Source organism: Salmo trutta, chromosome 27, assembly GCF_901001165.1.
Source record: "Salmo trutta chromosome 27, fSalTru1.1, whole genome shotgun sequence".
Lineage (NCBI taxonomy): Eukaryota > Metazoa > Chordata > Actinopteri > Salmoniformes > Salmonidae > Salmo > Salmo trutta.
In genome coordinates, this window is record NC_042983.1 from 26,872,890 (window position 1) to 26,891,836 (window position 18,947).

Sequence of the window (18,947 nt, forward strand, 5' to 3'; positions counted from 1 at the left end):
CACAGCCTGGAGGTGTGGTGGGCCATGTCCTTTTAAAAAACAAATGATAGTCCCACTAAGTGCAAACCAGATGGAATGGCATATTGCTGCAGAATGCTGTGGTAGCCCCGCTGGTTAAGTATGCCTTGAATTCTAAATAAATCACCAAATGGGTTTGATGGATCGCGGAAAAAGAGCAGGAATAGGCTTTTGTAGGTTACAGTCCAAGCTATGTCTTCCAATGGTATGACTGCTGTCGGCATCCAACGTTTATCCAACTTGAATAAACTCTTGGAGGTAAGGATGACAGAAGTGGTGTAGTCTACAGTGATACGGATATCACTTATTATTGATATCTACATAGCGCATTGATGTGAATCACACTGCTGCTCTCTCATTTAGCTATTTGCGCCTTAACAGGTTGTGGTTGTTGTGGATGGCTGTTCACAAATCTAAATGTGTATTTGAACCCAATAATGGTTGAATTCAAGAAGTTTAAGCTGCCTATCAATTATTGTTTTTGAAACCAGTGGACAGCCAGTGAAAAAATGCGCTCTTGCAACAGCTGCACAGTGCGGATCCCAGCCTATGGAATAATAGTGGGTATTTTATTGCTCAATCTAATTCATGCTGATAATTTTCTTTAATCCATAGGCCTAATGTTCAAACTCGCACACTTTTGATAGACTTAAAGGGGCAATCTGTAGTTGCTAAATCAATTTTTGGACTTATAAATTATATATATATATATCCATTGATTCTTGAAGAATATAACTGATAAATGCCTTATGAGCTTAGTTCAACTGTCACACTCCATGAGAACCCAAAATATAAGCTGTTTTTTCTCCAATGTTTGTAAACATTGTAAATGTTAACAAACACTGTATAGCCTCATAACATGGTTAAAACAATAATTTTGATATCATTGATGGTCAGTCCTTGCATCCATAGCTCTGTCTATTAATCTGACAGTGGTTACATTTCTCCAGGCCCATCCCTCAGCTTTTTACCCAAACAATTTTGTTTTTTTTCATTTTTGGATTTGCCCTTTTCAACAGCTGCATATTATCAAGATATCAAAGTTTCACCAACAAAAATGTAAACAATAGGCCTATAGCAAATGCAGCATATGACATTCACTTTTCACATGTAAATAGCACTTTTCAGTAGTGCTCAAAGCATGCCATTCCATGAGCGCAGCATTTCTTTTTCTACACGAATCAATGAGCCTAATTAGTCCTCCATGACAACAAAATCATAAACAGAGTAGGGCTGGCTGATAAGTCCATATTTAGTTTAAATTAAGTTTTTGTCACTGTCACGACTTCCGCCGAAGTCGGTCCCTCTCCTTGTTCGGGCAGCGTTCGGCGGTCGACGTCACCGGCCTTCTAGCCATCGCCGATCCACTTTTCATTTTCCATTTGTTTTGTCTTTGTCTTACACACCTGGTTTCAATTCCCCAATTACTTGTTCATTATTGAACCCTCTGTTCCCCCATGTTTGTTTGTGAGTAATTGTTTATTGTATTGCGGTCCGTATTTGTGGCCTTGTATTAATACTACGTGTATTGTTATATTATTGAGTAAAATTACTTTCATTACTCATATCTGAAGTCCTGCGCCTGACTCATCTCACCAGCTACACACAGACGCATTACTGTCACTCTGTATTTAGAAACCAAGTGAGATCCCCTCTAACAAACACACAAACTTCATACCTAGCAATCACGTCGATACAGACAGCTGTAATCAACGATGAAGTCATGGTATGTCCCCAAACAACACATGTTGCCCTTTAACAGGTACAGTATGCCATCCTTCTATATAAAGAACAGTCTACTCTAGCCGCATCAAGTCATTAGCCAGCCTAATCCACTTGAGGCTTGTTGCCTTGATTAAGCCATAATGCCAAACAAGCCACACCAGAGAACAAGAGAGCAACAAGAGAGCTGCCATATGGAATAGCAGCACATGATGTCAGTAGTGAAGTATAATATTATTGTCCACCTCACTAGTATGTATGATCTCAAACCTTGACTTGATGTGTGTGGATTGAAGAGAAATGCAAAGGTGCAAATGCTCCAAGAATACATACTGAGACCAACCGTTCATGGCCAAAATACTTGGGAACTTGTTGACAGAGTAGCGCCGGTGACCAGGTAAGTTGTTTTTTCTTTGAAAAAAGCATTTACATTTTCATATGGCTATGTTAAAGGGGCAATCTGCAATACTACATACTCATTGATTCTTCAAGAATATAACTTATAAATGCTTAATGAGCTCAGTTCAGCTGTCATACCCTATCAGAACCCAAGATATATGCTTGTTTTATCGAAACAGTGGCGGCGTGACCGCTTCGTTATTGTTCAAACCGCAGATTGACCCTTTAAGATGGTCTCTTACCATTTTAGTGTTTCATGAATGAAGAAAGTGGAAGAGAAGAAAAAGAAGCAGAATAAAATGAATATCTCAAATTATTATGGGAAGTAAGATGTTTGATAACAGACGTAATTAATTCAACATTAATTCCATAATGTTCCTCTTGTCAGCTCAATCAGAGATATTGTGATTGTCAGATTTTATGTGATAGACTTTTCATTTGTCTGTTTTTCTTTGATCTTATGTACATTAAACCCCCTAGTCCTTTAAAAACGACATTGACTTTCCATTTCAGAAACACAATCAGCTTTTGAAACACAGAAAACAATACTAACAATGTCATAGAAACAACAGTATTTCCCATAATGGTTTGTTACATGATAGCCACTGGTATATAAATACATTTCAGAAACTAAAAGTCACAATACATATTATAGGCCTTACCAAACTTGCCAAAGGGTAATGTAAAACTGTTTCAACATCAATTCCATAGAAGTCATGGCATAAGTATGCCTTTATAGAATTACATAGTCTCTACTGTAGGGTTGAGGTCAATCAATGAGGCCCGAGGTGAGCCAGAAGATAACCAGATTAAAACGTTGCTCTCATTGGTTTCTTTGTAGTGGACATGTTTGTCTGGGTCGGATCTATTTTGGTCTTCCAGTGTTTGGCAGTGTGACATGGCCCAGTTTCTATAAATTGTGATTCTTAATATGTTTGCCTGACAGGAATAACCATGGGATGTGGCGTCGCAAAGTCGAACCAGTTCCATACAAAAAAGGGGGGAAAAGGTAGGCCTAACCTGACAGTTGGGAGTCTTGATCATTGGCCTTTATGTTCTACAACAGTGGTATTCAAAGTCGAGGTCGCGGGGATCCTGCAGTGGGGTCGCAAAAATGTTGAATTTTTTTTTTTTTTTAATACAAGAAATAAAGAGTACAGATTATTGTATGGGACAATATACAAACGTTTTTGAGAAATATCATTTGAAAAAATAAAAGTGATTGAGTTAATATAATTATTTGTTTCATTTTGTTTAATTAGAATTGAGTGGGATGGGGTCATGACAAATTCTTGGGAAAAAAATGGGGTCCCTAGAAATTCTGGCGGAAAAAGTGGGGTCCCCACTGAAAAAGTTTGAATACCACTGTTCTACAAGCATGAATCATGTTTACATCTTACTTGTGTCATAGGCTAGCAGGTAGCTTAGCGGTTAAGAGTGTTTGGCCACTAACTGAAAGGTTGCTAGTTCGAATCCCTGAGCTGACTAGGTGAAAAATCTGTTGATATGCCCTTGAGCAAGACTTAACCCTAATTGTTCCAGACTGAATAAGATCAGCTGCTAAAATGTCATTGGTGTTGACATATGAAATGTATCATAACCACATTTGTATTTTTTTCACCTTTATTTAACCAGGTAGGTTAGTTGAGAACAGGTTCTCATTTGCAACTGCGACCTGGCCAAGATAAAGCAAAGCAGTTCGCCACATACAACAACACAGCGTTACACATGGAATAAACAAACATACAATCAAAAATACAGTAGAAAAATCTATATACAGCATGTGCAAATGAGGTAGGATAAGAGGGGTAAGGCAATAAATAGGTCATGGTGGCGAAGTAATTACAATATAGCAATTAAACACTGGAATGGTAGGATGTACATAAGATGAATGTGCAAGTAGAGATACTGGGGTGCAAAGGAGCAAGATAAATAAATAAATACAGTATGGGGATGAGGTAGATTGGATGGGCTAATTACAGATGAGCTATGTACAGGTGCAGTGATCTGTGAGCTGCTCTGACAGCTGGTGCTTAAAGCTAGTGAGAGAGGTAAGAGTCTCCAGCTTCAGAGATTTTTGTAGTTCGTTCCAGTCATTGGCAGCAGAGAACTGGAAGGAGAGGCGGCCAAAGGAGGAATTGGCTTTGGGGGTGACCAGTGAGATATACCTGCTGGAGCGCATGCTACGGGTGGGTGCTGCTATGGTGACCAGTGAGCTGAGATAAGGCGGGGCTTTACCTAGCAGAGACTTGAAGATGACCTGGAGCCAGTGGGTTTGGCGACGAGTATGAAGCAATGACCAGCCAACGAGAGCGTACAGGTCTCAGTGGTGGGTAATATATGGGGCTTTGGTGACAAAACGGATGGCACTGTGATAAACTACATCCAATTTGTTGAGTAGGGTGTTGGAGGCTATTTTATAGATGACATCGCCAAAGTCGAGGATCGGTAGGATGGTCAGTTTTATGAGGGTATGTTTGGCAGCATGAGTGAAGGATGCTTTGTTGCGAAATAGGAAGCCAATTCTAGATTTAATTTTGGATTGGAGATGCTTAATATGAGTCTGGAAGGAGAGTTTACAGTCTAACCAGACATCTAGGTATTTGTAGTTGTCCACGTATTATAAGTCAGAACCGTCCAGAGTTGTGATGCTGGACGGGCGGGCAGGTGCGGGCAGTGATCGGTTGAAGAGCATGCACTTAGTTTTACTTGCATTTAAGAGCAGTTGGAGGCCACGGAAGGAGAGTTGTATGGCATTGAAGCTCGTCTGGAGGTTAGTTAACACAGTTTCCAAGGAAGGGCCACAATACCTCAGGAAGGATAGAAAAAAGCATCCACTGATAATGATTTCCTCTAAATTATTCAAAAATATTGTATTCTGTTTATCAACTACGGTAAGATATTCTAACCATACACCCCTCTATTTCTCTTCCATAAAATAATGGAAGGTGCAATCATCGCAGGTAAACTCAGAGTCCAGGAACCATATGGTTCCTCCTAATCTGAAGACGGTTTACATCAAATCTATTAAAGATGCAGTCTGGGATCGTCGAGTTAAAAGGGCAATCTGCAGTTGCTACATAATTAGTTCTTTTTTTACTTAGAAATTAGTTATACAGTATGTACCCATTGATTCTTGAAGAATATAACATATTAATGCCTCATGCGCTTAGTTCAACTGTAGTACCCCATCAGAAAATATTCGCTTGTTTTACTCCAATGTTTGTAATAAAGTAAATGTAAACAAACACTATGTAGCAGCAAAACATGGTTAAAACTATCATTTTGATATCATGGATTGTTAGTCCTTGCATCCATAGCTCAGTCTATGTATTTGAGAGTGGTTACATTTCTCCAGCCCCATCCCTCAGCTTTTACCAAAATAGGGGCGGGGACTTCGCTTTGTTATTATTTCAATTGCTGATTGCCGCTTTAGGCAGCGTAAATGGAAAGCAATTCCCTTTTAAACACTTTACTCTCTATGCGTATTCTGACATTGAACTTAAGCATGAGAATATTATGCTATTCACCTGCTATTTGTTTTAGGTGGAGATTGAATAAATGAATGTGTGGCAGATATGTGTTTACAGATACCTCGTATTCAGACTTTGACTTAATTCCCTAATAATTCCACCACCTTTACATGCGAGGATTCCATGAATAAAGTCTAACGATCCTGCCGGTTACAACTTGATAAGAGCTATTGAAATGAGCTAGGTAAATGAGTAATCCGTTTGGATAAGGGAATTGTAAATATAAATGACAATTGTTTTAGACATATTTTTATCTTATAGACGCTGGAGGCAAATGTGAAACCACTCATATAGCAGCAAACTGAAACAACATATCAACTTTCCCATATTAAAGTTAATGTGCTGTGCTATTATGCAGAATTAAAATTGTACAGCCTTTTAACTTGCAGGGATGGGTACTCTCGAATGTCTTACTTATAGACTATCTCGACTTTCTCTATTTCATATTTCTATCATGTTAAATATTAGCCACTATCAGTATCGACCATCAGTAGGTCTAATAACCACACATATTCAACTGTCAATTTATTGTAAGTTCCCTTCCGTTTGTATAGCCTACATTTTCATTTCATACTTTGTTTCGTTTACTTTCATTTGCTTCCTGTGTAAACGCTGTCATGGCCATGTGGTTGTTGCTGAGGATCGTTAGCTACAGTTGATAACAAGGTTTGAGGTCGGACATATTAGTGAGGTGGACAAAAAAAACATGTAGGCTAATTAAATTGTTATGGAGCAGAACGCAGACCAAACTGTAACCGTTTGAAGCCGATGGTTAGTGCAGGCAAGTGCAGGCAATAGACTATTGTACACTATTCTCCCTATTATAATTCTATGTAGACTTATCTTCCAACATTACCATGGGTTGAAGAACTGACTAAGGCAACTTTCAGGATGAATCAAACCACTGTATTTTTGATTAATCAATATATTTTGTGCATAAAAGCTCTCCAAACCTGTTTTTTATGATACATAAATAATTTCCTGACCTTAAATAATCTACAAGATCAGAGTATTTATTAATCTACCAATTGGCGGTGAAACGGAGACGAATGTGCATATATTTAGATGCATTTCTTTCATTGATCCCTAATATTCTGAACCCGTTCTCTCCATATATTCTAGTGAGTCTGTTGACAAAATTCCAACTAAAAGGGACATCGTATTTAAAGGGATGGCTCAAGATATATGTACTGGAAACCTTATTGAATAAAAACTCTACGAGAAAATATGTTGGCCAGCAAGTGGTAGGGTTTTCAGCAGTTGAATTACATTTATTTCGATCGTGCAAGGTAACCACACCTGCAGAGTGCTCTACGTGACTGAATAAGGTAAGTTTGAAAACCAAATACTGAGAAGTGCATAGGAAAGGCCTACATTTCCTAAGTCTGAATCGGCCCCTTACAAATTAGTAACATATTGTATGAATTGGAATTCTTTACATATCATACGAATTACAAAAACATTTCGTAACATATCATACGAAATGGATGATGTACTACACAATTTGGCAAAATTTCCGGGGACCCATTTTGGCTCGTGAGCATTACTTTCAAAACTACTGGCTGATATTATACAAATGCTTTGGAGCATCACTTTAATGAGAGCTGACTAAATTTCTGTCTGGTAACCATTTCAGGGAACAGTGCCGGTCCACGGACTGGAGGTTGAGAAACATTGATAATGTATCCACTTCTCTATGTGCTTTATAAAGACTCCAACACAATTATCCAACTACAGCCAACTAAATATTGATGATGATCTACAGCCGGTTGGGTTGGCTATAGTTGGATAGATGTGTAGGAGCCTTTAGAGGATGTGTGTGCTCTTTTTTATTTTAGCGATGTTCAAGCAATTTCTACAAAGATAAAGAATTTCCCCCTAGAAAATGTAGACCAATTTGCAGTATACACAGAATAATGGTGACTTTACCTCCTTTATCTGAAATCCTAACCTGTTTGTATGTGTGTGAAATAATTTAATGCATTTTCTCTTATTTTTCTGTATCTGCAACGCTACATGAAGCCATCACATGTAAGCCCACATGCTTCCCTTCTATGTTGATGTTGTTTACTTGTAAGGTAGCAGGTAACAGGAAACAGATGGAATGTTTACTGCAGGGTCAGTCTGGGTCAAAGGTCAAGGCTGTAGTGGTCTGGCTTTTGTTGGACAGTATGTTGTTGTGTCCCATTAGCAAGGGTGGACTGGGACCAGAATCGGTCCAGGTATTTGTTACATAATGGCCAGACCTGGCGTTGATAAATCATGGCAATCAATGATCTGTCCTTGTTATAATACTGTTGTGATTATATATCTAATACTCTACTGTTGTGACCCACCCAGAGACATACAACCACATAATGCATGAACATACACAGGCATGTTTGTGGGTCTAGGTCTAGCACTGAATGGTCTCTCTCTATTCTGTCCAACAGCGATGAAGGCAGCTGTGTTGATCCAGCGCTGGTACCGTCAGTATGTGGCTCGTATGGAGATGAGACGCAGATACACCTGGAACATCTTCCAGTCTATAGAATACTCTGGGGAGCAGGCGCAGATCAAAGTGAGACACTGTAGTCACCCTGTATATTAGTGTACAACTGCCAGAGACTTTATGGCACAGTTGGTAGTGTACTTGCCCTCCAACTACATGGTAGCTGGTTCATGCCCCTCCCCCCAACTGTTCCCCATGAATTGGTACACTACCTTCGAAGCAGTGGAGGCTGCTGAGGGGAGGATGGCTCATAATAATGGCTGGAACGGAACAAATGGAATGGCATCAAACCATGTGTTTGATGTATTTGATACCATTTCGCTCCAGCCATTACCATGAGCCTGTTCGCCCCAATTAAGATGTAACCTCCAATTAGTATCCTCCTGTACTTCGAAGGACATGGCAAAATGAAAGTAGAAGAAATAAGAAAGTAAAAGATTGATTAACATTAGATGTTTTTTAAGAGAAAATGCAATATTGCAGGCTAATACATTTTAATTTACGTAGCAAATAAATCATCCAAAAAGTGCAATATTAGTATTTACTTTGTGTGAGGAAAGGTTACATAGTAATTCAACTCAATCATACAGTTCCTCTGGTGAATACCTACTTATAGAATACTTTGTGAAACTTTGCTAAAGAAAATGTCTATCTCTCTCTTCTCTATGCAGCTTTACAATTTCCTTGGCTACCTCATGGACAACTTCAACCCAACTAGCACTGAACGTAAGACTTTTCCTGCCCTTCTGTTGTGGCTTTTGTATACAATTGGGACCCTTATTTCTGGTTTCATGAATGTTGTCATATTATACCTGTGGTTTCTCCACTACAGGCAACTTAATCTCCCACATATTCAGAGAAAATGAAGTGTGCCGTGATGCAGAGTGGGAGAGGCACTTCTGCTATAAGAATATTGAGGTGCCAGAGATCTACTCAGGTCCCCGTCTTATCTTCCCTCTTACTGTGGAACAAGTGGCTGCCATGGTAGAGGCCTTCAGGAATAAAAGAGTAGGTGCATTTATGTACAGTTAGAATGAAATTGATTCTCTGTTCCTAACTATAGTGCTTTAGCTTTATCACAAATCCCCTTCACTACACAACTGTTTCTCCCAGTAGCAGCTCCACTCTCGGTACGTTCTCCAACTTCTCCTGGAAACATGGAAGTTACTCCGAAAGCTGCCAAACATCAGTCGAATCTCCACCTGTCACAGCAAAGAAATCACAGTTTGTGGTGAGTAATAAATCACCACAGTTTTTTGTTGTTGTCTCGATTCCCCTCATTGAGGAGAGCAACCCTTTTCAAATGTTTTTTTTATATACCTTAAATTATACAAATATTAGTAAATGAGCTACTGTAATAGTTATATCAGTGTATTGATACAGCATTGTTTCATCCAAGGTGATTTACATGGGCAGCTTGAAGACCTGCTGTTGATATTTTACAAGGTACTGTGTGTCATCTGCTACAATTTATCAGCTAATTACATATGAAATTAAATCATAATTTTTGTTGAAACTTTCCCCCATAACAGATATGAAGATATACATTTAAGATATTCATAGTCTGTTGTGTTTATTGTTTCCCCTGTAGAATGGCATGCCATCATTGGAGCGGCCATATGTTTTCAACGGAGACTTTGTTGATCGAGGCAAAGATTCCATTGAGATTCTCCTCATCCTTTTTGCCTTCCTGCTCGTGTATCCAAACGATGTTCACCTCAACAGGGGAAACCATGAAGACCATATTGTCAACTTGAGGTATACAGTCAAAACACTGATTATGTACGAATTCAATCTATTTAATAATTTAAAAAATCATATGTTTCAACTCTGGTATCTCTTTGCCGTTTGTTTAGGTATGGCTTCACCAAGGAGGTGTTGGGGAAATACAAGGTAGGTTTCATTTTAGAAAAGTTAAATAAATAAAGAGCACATCCTGGTGAAGTGTTGACTAACACAAGATGAACTTGTAGTGGGCAGTAATATTTGACATGTGCATATAATACATATAATATATAATATAATAATATATAATATAATACAGTGCATATGATAAATAATACCTCACATGCGACTCGTAATAAGACTAAGCAATTAGCCTATTAAAATGTTTATCTGACTCCATAAATATAATTAGCAATATGCAGGAGACTACAGTTGAACCATGCACAATCAAGTATTTTGTATTCAATAACATAATAATACTTTTAGAAAAAATTGTTATCTTTAATTTGCTATCAGTAGCAACAATGAGAATAGAAAGGTTCAGAACTTTTGTGAAACATCATAACACAGTTGAAAAATATATGGCTAATAACAAATATAAATAAATGGATGGTGTTAAGAGATAGATGGGAGAGGTTGAGTGGAGCTGAAGGGTGGGATTAAAAACAAAATAACTAATGTGAAATATACTGTGTCTGTAAATTGTATATAGGTTCCCCAGAGGGGGAAGGGCTGACCAGTCTTTGGGCATTGTCCTATCCTTGTGTTCCTGAACCATTTGCCATGCAGCTCCAGGTGACAGAGAACTCACAAATTAGGACCTTGCCCACAAGCTCACTGAAGTCTGATGTCAGTCTCATGTAGGACTGTAAATACGTGCAGGATGTTCTGAAGAGTTTGTTGACCATATGGCATTAAATCCTCTTTATCCTACTTATAAAACATCAGGAAAATCTCTTTGCTATCTAAATGGTATCTTTATTTAATACTTTGATAACTTGGAATCACAACTATAAACTGCAATTGGCTTGCTCATTGCTCAGAGTTTAAAAGGGGTGTATTTTCACATTCAATGTGGGTCATTCACTGACTCCTCTGCGTAACGTCCATTAAATGGATTAAGAGGTTGCTAAATAAGATGACTTAAGGTCATTAGTGTTCTCTCAATGTGCCGGTTACAGGTTACAGTGTGAGTCAGGATGATCAGTGGCTTTACTGTACTTTCGCCCACGCAGCAATGCACTCTTGGATCTTTACCCAGATTCTAAACATGCATCAAAACAGTACAGCTAAAGTGATTATTTGTTTACACTGGTTTAAAAGCCAGATCAGTTTGACATATATTTTTTAAACACAATTCCCAACTTTGCTGGCACATATAGGGACAAAATGTCACACTCCTCTCATCTATTCAACAATGCAGTGATTGATTATAATTGTAGTTAATTTCCCTTGTCCTCAGATGCACGGCAAGAGGATCCTAAAGCTGCTTCAGAAAATCTTCAGCTGGTTGCCCCTGGCAACAGTCATCGATCAGAAAGTGTTGATCCTGCATGGGGGCATCTCCAACACCACGGACCTCTGCCTCATAGCCAGAGTGGACAGACACAAAGTGAGTGAGACTTTCTCTAGACAAGTGTAGTTTCAATCAATCAATCACTCAATCAAAAATATGGTGGCACATACACTGTACAAACACATGAAGAAAAGGGAAAACGGTCAATTTCCACAGACTGACAAAGAGGACAGATGTAAATTATTTCATATAATTGAAATAATGCCTTTGTGTTCTCTCTCCCTACCCGTTTCTCTATCTCTATTTCTCTGTCGTCTCCCAGTACGTGTCAGCCCTGAGGCCTCCTAAGAAGAGGACACAATACCCAGTGAGTCAGTCCTCTGTGGACTTGGACATGGAAGACGACCTGTCAGGCATCAAGAACAACCAGCGCCGGGTCTCCCTGATCAAGGCCAACTCCTTCGGACCCCGGGATGGCTTCCAGCGCCGCTCACTCCAGGACTTTTCCGGCAGGGTCCCCCGGACCGTTGACGAGGAGATAGAGGTGCGGCGGAGGCAGTCCGTCTTCATCAAGGGCGGCTTCAGCCACAGTCAGGGGGATCTCAACACCCTGGCCGTCTCCTCTGCGTCGCAGGAATCCACCGACACAGCAGACACTACTGTAGAGGAGTGGAAACAGGTGAGGAATTCCGGCTGGGGATGTGTTGCACACTAGAGAGGTGGTTTGGTGAACTGTGCTGTGTGATGAGTAACAGTAACCTTGTCTGAGACCTGACGACTTTAGCCTTTAGCTCTATACAGGTTCGATACTCGGTCAGTTACTCATGATTGGTTGTTAAACACCACCTCAGCACTAGGAGTGCTCTATCCTCTGTTTGTGTATGTCGCAGATTGACATTTATTGTCATGACTCTTGCCCTTGAGCCAGAACTGAGAGGTTTCCACGAGATCAAAGGTAGGCAACCCTGGTCCTGGAGTGCCACAGGCGTTAGATGGACCAGCTGCAAAATTGTCTATATCATATAAATTAATAAAAACAAAAATCTTAGTTTAAGGCATTAAGGATTTACAGTGTGGTTAAGGTTAGGGTTAAGGTTAGGGTTAGGTTTAAAATCAGGTTTTATGACTTTATGGCTGTGCCAGTTAGTCACTACTCTGCAGAGCTGCTTCCAGGGCAAGACTCATGAAAGTCAATGCCAACCTGCTTACAGTCACTTACTTAGTCACTGGTAGACAGACTGTAAGACAGAGGACCGTTAATCCGTCAACCTGAATAACAATCTTGCTTTCCAATTTGCCGTCTGTCTTATAAGCAGACACGTTTCAGGACAAACCCTCATTTTACAAGAGTAGCCAACTACATTTTGTTCTCTTCCCTTTAACTCAATGGTGAAGGTTAATGTGTCTTACAGTACAATAGTTATTCAACTGAATCCATCACATTATTTTAAGGAAAATCTGTCTCTTAAAGGGTGAACGATTGTCAGCAGTATGTAGTATATACTCTGATATAATATAAGCGCTGGCTAAAAGTAGTGTACTGTTTAGGGAATAGAGTGTCATTTGAGATACAGCCATGGTCTTCTCACCTCTATATCTACTTATAGCCCTATACCAGTCATTTGTTTACTGTCATTTTTGTTTTCCTTATGATAGCCTATTGTAAAGTCCTTGGGTCTGACAAAAATGCTAATCATTTTACAATGTATTATTTATATGACTAGATTCTGGACCTACTGTGGAGTGACCCAATGTCTCAGAACGGCTGCATACCCAACGAGGTGCGGGGAGGAGGCTGCTACTGGGGGCCAGACGTCACCCAGGACTTCCTGGATAGACACAACATGCAGCTCATCATCCGCTCCCACGAGTGCAAGCAGGATGGCTACGAGTTTTGCCACAACCGCAGGGTGAGAACAGCCAGGCTAAAGGTGTCTAAGGGTTTACATAGGATGGGTAAGACTAGGGCCTGTATCCAAACAGTGTCTCAGAGTAGGAGTGTGGATATATTACACTTCCCCCTGTCCATATAATCATATTCATTATGATCTAAACGGCAAATCTGATGTCAGATCAGCAATACTCTGAGACGTGACCTGATCATAAAACACTCTAGACCCTCATTATACGCTATAAGTAGTTTGTCCTCATCAGGTCATGTGGCCAGGAACAATTCCTGGCCTTGGTAATGGCATATTTTGAATGCTAAGTCCCATTTATGCCCACTATGCCCACTGCCCTGTCGTGACATAAGCCTACACTAAAGTCTTATCTCTTATCTCACAGAGGGGAGCAGTTGCTCCACCATACTTTTGAGCTAATATTCTATAAGAGTAACAGGTGCCGGTAATCAGCTCCGGTGAGCTCCTGCCTAAGTCTAGCAAGGGTTGTAAAGCTGCTCATTTGCTTTAGTCAGCCTACATTTGTGTGCTTTGAAAGTGCAGTACGAGAGGTTTCTGGAAACTAAAACACTGCTTTTCACTGTTTGGTAATTCTGTATTGTTTGCAATTTGTACAACAGGTCCTCACCCTGTTCTCTGCCTCCAACTACTATGAAGTGGGCAGCAACAGAGGGGCCTACGTGAAACTGGGACCAGACCTAGTGCCTTATTTGATTCAGTACCAGGCTAGCAGTATGACTCGAGAACTCACCCTCAGGAAAAGGTAAGCTACAACAGACAATGGAAAATTATTTAGATTAATAAGATATAGATTATTAAATTGACGTGGACAGAGTCTGATCTGCTCTCCCTGTCTGGACTACAGTGTGGGGAAGGTGGAACATTCAGCTCTCAAGGTCCTGCGGGAACAGCTGTTTGCACACAAGTCTGACCTCGTCAGTGCCTTCCAAGAGTTTGACAAAGACAAAACAGGTGTCGTATAAATTGACATAGCCATGTTCCTCCAAAGGATTAAGATTTATGTGATTAAAATATATTTTGATTTGTTTAACACTTTTTTGCTTACCACATGATTCCATATGTATTTTTTCACAGTTCTTATGTCTTCACTATTATTCTACAGTGTAGAAAATAGAAAAAATAAAGAAAAACCCTTGAATGAGTAGGTGTGTCCAAACTTTTGACTGGTACTGTATATATATATATACAGTTCATCAGACCCCAGGACATTTCTTTAAAAAGTACATAAGTGTGTGTAATGTATATATGTAAGTATATATATATATATATATATATATATATATATATATATATATATATATATATATATATATATATATATATATATACACACAATTGAAGTCGGAAGTTTACATACACTTAGGTTTGAGTCATTAAAACTCATTTTTCAACCACTCCACAAATTTCTTGTTGACAAACTATAGTTTTGGCAAGTCGGTTAGGACATCTACTTTGTGCATGACACAAGTAATTTTTCCAACAATTGTTTACAGACAGATTATTTCACTTATAATTCACTGTATCACAATTCCAGAAGTTCAGAAGTTTACATACATTAAGTTGACTGTGCCTTTAAACAGCTTGGAAAATTCCAGAAAATGATGTCATGGCTTTAGAAGCTTCTGATAGGCTAATTGACATAATTTGAGTCAATTGGAGGTGTACCTGTGGATGTATTTCAAGGCCTACCTTCGAACTCAGTGCCTCTTTGCTTGACATCATGGGAAAATCAAAATAAATCAGCCAAGACCTCAGAAAGTAAATTGTAGACCTCCACAAGTCTGGTTCATCCTTGGGAGAAATTTCCAAACGCCTGAAGGCACCACGTTCATCTGTATAAACAATAGTACGCAAGCATAAACACCATAGGACCACACAGCCGTCATACCGCTTAGGAAGGAGACACGTTCTGTCTCCTAAAGATGGATGTACTTTGGTGCGAAAAGTGCAAATCAATCCCAAAACAACAGAAAAGGACCTTGTGAAGATGCTGGGGGAAACCGGTACGAAAGTATCTATATATCCACAGTAAAATGAGTCCTATATCGATATAACCTGAAAGGCCGCTCAGCAAGGAAGAAGCCACTGCTCCAAAACCGCCATAAAAAAAGCCAGACTACAGTTTGCAACTGCACATGGGGACAAAGATCATACCTTTTGGAGAAATGTCCTCTGGTCTGATGAAACAATAATAGAACTGTTTGGCCATAATGACCATCGTTATGTTTGGAGGAAAAAGGGGGAGGCTTGCAAGCCGAAGAACTACATCCTAACCATGAAGCACGGGGGTGGCAGCATCATGTTGTGGGGGTGCTTTGCTGCAGGAGGGACTGGTGCACTTCACAAAATTGATGGCATCATGAGGAAGGACAATTAATTGGATATATTGAAGCAACATCTCAAGACATCAGTCAGGAAGTTAAAGCTTGGTCGCAAATGGGTCTTCCAAATGGACAATGACCACAAGCATACTTCCAAAGTTGTGGCAAAATGGCTTAAGGACAACAAAGTCAAGATATTGGAGTGGCCATCACAAAGCCCTGACCTCAATCCCATAGAAAATTTGTGGGCAGAACTGAAAAAGCATCTGCGAGCAAGGAGGCCTACAAACCTGACTCAGTTACACCAGCTCAGTAAGGAGGAATGGGCCAAAATTCATCCAATTTATTGTGGGAAGCTTGTGGAAGGCTACCCAAAATGTTTGACCCAAGTTAAAGAATTTAAAGGCAATGCTACCAAATACTAATTGAGTGTTTGTAAACTTCTGACTCACTGGGAATGTGATGAACGAAATTAAAGCTGAAATCAATCATTCTCTCTACTATTATTCTGACATTTCACATTCTTAAAATAAAGTGGTGATCCTATCTGACCTAAGACAATTTTTACTAGGATTAAATGTCAGGAATTGTGAAAAACTGAGTTTACATGTATTTGGCTAAGGTGTATGTAAACTTCCGATTTCAACTGTATATGTGTATATGTATATGTATGTGTGTGTGTGTGTTAAGCAGTCCCCTCCTCCCTGTCTCCAACACAGGGCAAGTGTCTCTGAATGACTGGGCTACGGCGGTAGAGAGTGTGCTGCATCTAGGCCTACCCTGGAGGATGCTGCGCTTTCAGCTGGCCACCTGCAAGACCCCGGGGGGCATGTTGGACTACCAGGAGTGGTTCCAGGAACTCTCCATAAAAGAGCCACAAATGGAGGTAATGGCATGTTACATCTGTCATTTAACTTCCATATTGACGATACTGATCAAATCCTTGTGGATGTACATACTTCTGTCCCAACAGGCTAATTGTGTTTGTCTTGTCCAAGCATACATGGTTATATAGCATTCTGTGGGAACACAGCTGTTATGTCATGACACACCTCTTATTTCAAAACCTGATGCCATAGAAAATAATTGGTGTCGTTCTATAGAGTGTTCACAGACAACTCTCCCCTTGATTGCCTATGCAGCACATCGATCAGGGTTTGCTGGAGACCCTGTACCGCCATCGCGCCACCTTGGAGACCATCTTCAGAATAGTGGATTTAGACAACTCAGGTAACAATACTCCTTTACTCCGCCTTCATTCCATGTGTTGTTTCTTCAGGTGAATGTTTTGATCGCACAAGACATGACGTCAGCTACCGGTTACCGGTGTTGACTCAATTATTTGTTTGGGACGCGTAGTTTGCATACGTACATATGTAAGTACACTCAGACACATGTCGTACTTATTGAGGCCAACCTCCCTGTAGTCTGTCTGTGGGGTGTTAAAGCTAACGTCAGCAGTAGGTGGTGGCTGATTTAGGATTAACCCACTGGTTTTCTAATACCACATCCAGCCAACTGACGCCAGTCCTGCTACTTATCTCTCCCCTCATCCCACTGGCTCTCCATCTCTCCTCCCTTCCCCTCTCCCCCATCTTTCCTTCCCCTCTCTCCTTTCTACCATTCTCTCCTGCCTCTCCCTCCCCACTCTCTCCCCCTCCTCCCGCCTCCCTCCAGGGTTCATCACAATGGAGGACTTCCGTCAGACGTGGAAGCTGCTGAGTGCCTTCTTAAAGATGGAGATCACTGACGAGGCTATCTCGGACCTGTCCGTCACCATAGACACCAACCAGGACGGCAACATTGACATCGATGAGTTCATGGAGGCCTTCCGGCTGACAGACAAGAAAAGCAGGCTGGAGAGGGGAAAGAGCATGTTTATGGGGACCACCACTGACCTGACCAAACTGGAGGCAGACCCCAATATATGAGTGATTAGTGGGACTGGAGGGGGATCCCAACAACTATGTAGTAGTTTGAATAAGTTTAAAAAAAGTGCAGACACTATCCACTCAAGACACTATCCACCCAAGACACTATCCACCCAAGACCAACAAACTACTACTAGTGGGAGAAGTTCCGTATGGAGAGAGAGAATGTAAGAGACTGCTTGTTTATTACCTCAGGGGCTATGGAGGTAGAGCACAAACAAACAAGCCAACAAGCTGCTTTGATCATTGACGCACATTGAGACACTGACACTATGGAGTGTTACAGCAGTGTCGATTAGGCTAGAAGGTTGATAGCAGACAATCTCCTTGGTGATTAGAGAGAATGATTGGATTTTATTTTCGTCATAGGTTGAAGTTCAAGAAGACACTACAGAGTGATGTAGTTTTGGATTAATTCAGTATGTATGCAGATGCAGAGGCCAACAATAAATATACACAACGTCGTCAAAGTTTATGTCCTTCCAAGTGGAGTGACTTGCACATAATTTGAAACTTTCAAATATGAAAAACATGATATTTTTGCCAGGTTCATGTAAATAGATCCGGACTGTTATTGGTGCCTTAGTGATAGAATAGGGAAAACATTCCATCATTTTAGTGAAACTCTTATTAATGTACTGATTGAATCGTGTCATTGCCAACCTGTCCACCTGTTCACTGGATGTGGCAGTAAGGTTATATATCTCCATGGGGACATTGGTCCTTTCCAGTGGCGACCAGTCATTCAGGGCAGGTGGGGCTGTTTTGAGCCCCAACTGTTATTTATATATTATTTATATATATTATTTATATATATATATATATATATATATATATATATATAGTACCAGTCAAAGGTTTGGACACACCTACTCATTTCAAGGTTTTTACATTTTTTGACTATTTTCTACATTGTAGAATAATAGTGAAGACATCAAAACTATGAAATAACACATACAGAATCATGTAGTAACCAATAAAGGGTTAAACAAATCAAAATATATTTTAGATTCTTCAAAAAGTAGTCACCCTTTGCCTTGATGATAGCTTTGCACACACTTGGTATTCTCTCAACCAGATTCACCTATAATGCCGTCTTGAAGGAGTTCCCACACATGCTGAGCACTTGTTGGATGATTTTCCTTCACTCTGTGGTCCAACTCATCCCAAACCATCTCAGTTGGGTTCACGTCGGGTGATTGTGGTCATCTGATGCAGCACTCCATCACTCTCCTTCTTGGTCAGATAGCCCTTACACAGCCTGGAGGTGTGTTGGGTCATTGTCCTGTTGAAAACAAATTATAGTCCCAGTAAGCGCAAACCAGATGGGATGGCATATTGCTGCAGAATTCTGTGGTAGCCATGCTGG

The 18,947-nt window shown here is 40.2% G+C and overlaps 1 protein-coding gene across 2 annotated transcripts; it reads left to right on the forward strand.

The window, feature by feature from the left end:
- The first annotated feature begins 1,898 nt into the window (after positions 1–1,898).
- Positions 1,899–18,099, forward strand: ppef2a (protein phosphatase with EF-hand domain 2a). Of its 2 annotated transcripts, XM_029717538.1 has the most exons (18): positions 1,899–2,137; positions 3,086–3,148; positions 7,695–7,703; positions 8,105–8,232; positions 8,835–8,889; positions 8,996–9,171; positions 9,280–9,394; positions 9,563–9,609; positions 9,755–9,921; positions 10,020–10,056; positions 11,351–11,500; positions 11,727–12,083; positions 13,129–13,314; positions 13,926–14,068; positions 14,171–14,277; positions 16,367–16,533; positions 16,790–16,877; positions 17,325–18,099. In XM_029717538.1, the coding sequence occupies exons 2-18, from the start codon at positions 3,094–3,096 to the stop codon at positions 17,576–17,578; spliced, it is 2,241 nt and encodes a 746-aa protein (XP_029573398.1). In that variant the 5' UTR covers positions 1,899–2,137; positions 3,086–3,093; the 3' UTR covers positions 17,579–18,099. The 2 variants fall into 2 exon arrangements, with proteins under 2 accessions (XP_029573398.1, XP_029573399.1); XM_029717539.1 differs by lacking the exons at positions 1,899–2,137; positions 3,086–3,148 and adding an exon at positions 6,525–7,000.
- The last annotated feature ends 848 nt before the right edge of the window (positions 18,100–18,947 follow it).

What these genes read in the sequence shown, in the direction of transcription:
- ppef2a (XM_029717538.1), top strand. Translation starts at nt 3,094, where the DNA reads ATGGGATGTGGCGTCGCAAAGTCGAACCAGTTCCATACAAAAAAGGGG. An exon ending in AGGTGTTGGGGAAATACAAG is followed by an intron (nt 10,057 to 11,350) that starts GTAGGTTTCATT and finishes CCTTGTCCTCAG; the next exon opens with ATGCACGGCAAGAGGATCCT. An exon ending in CTGTAGAGGAGTGGAAACAG is followed by an intron (nt 12,084 to 13,128) that starts GTGAGGAATTCC and finishes TTATATGACTAG; the next exon opens with ATTCTGGACCTACTGTGGAG.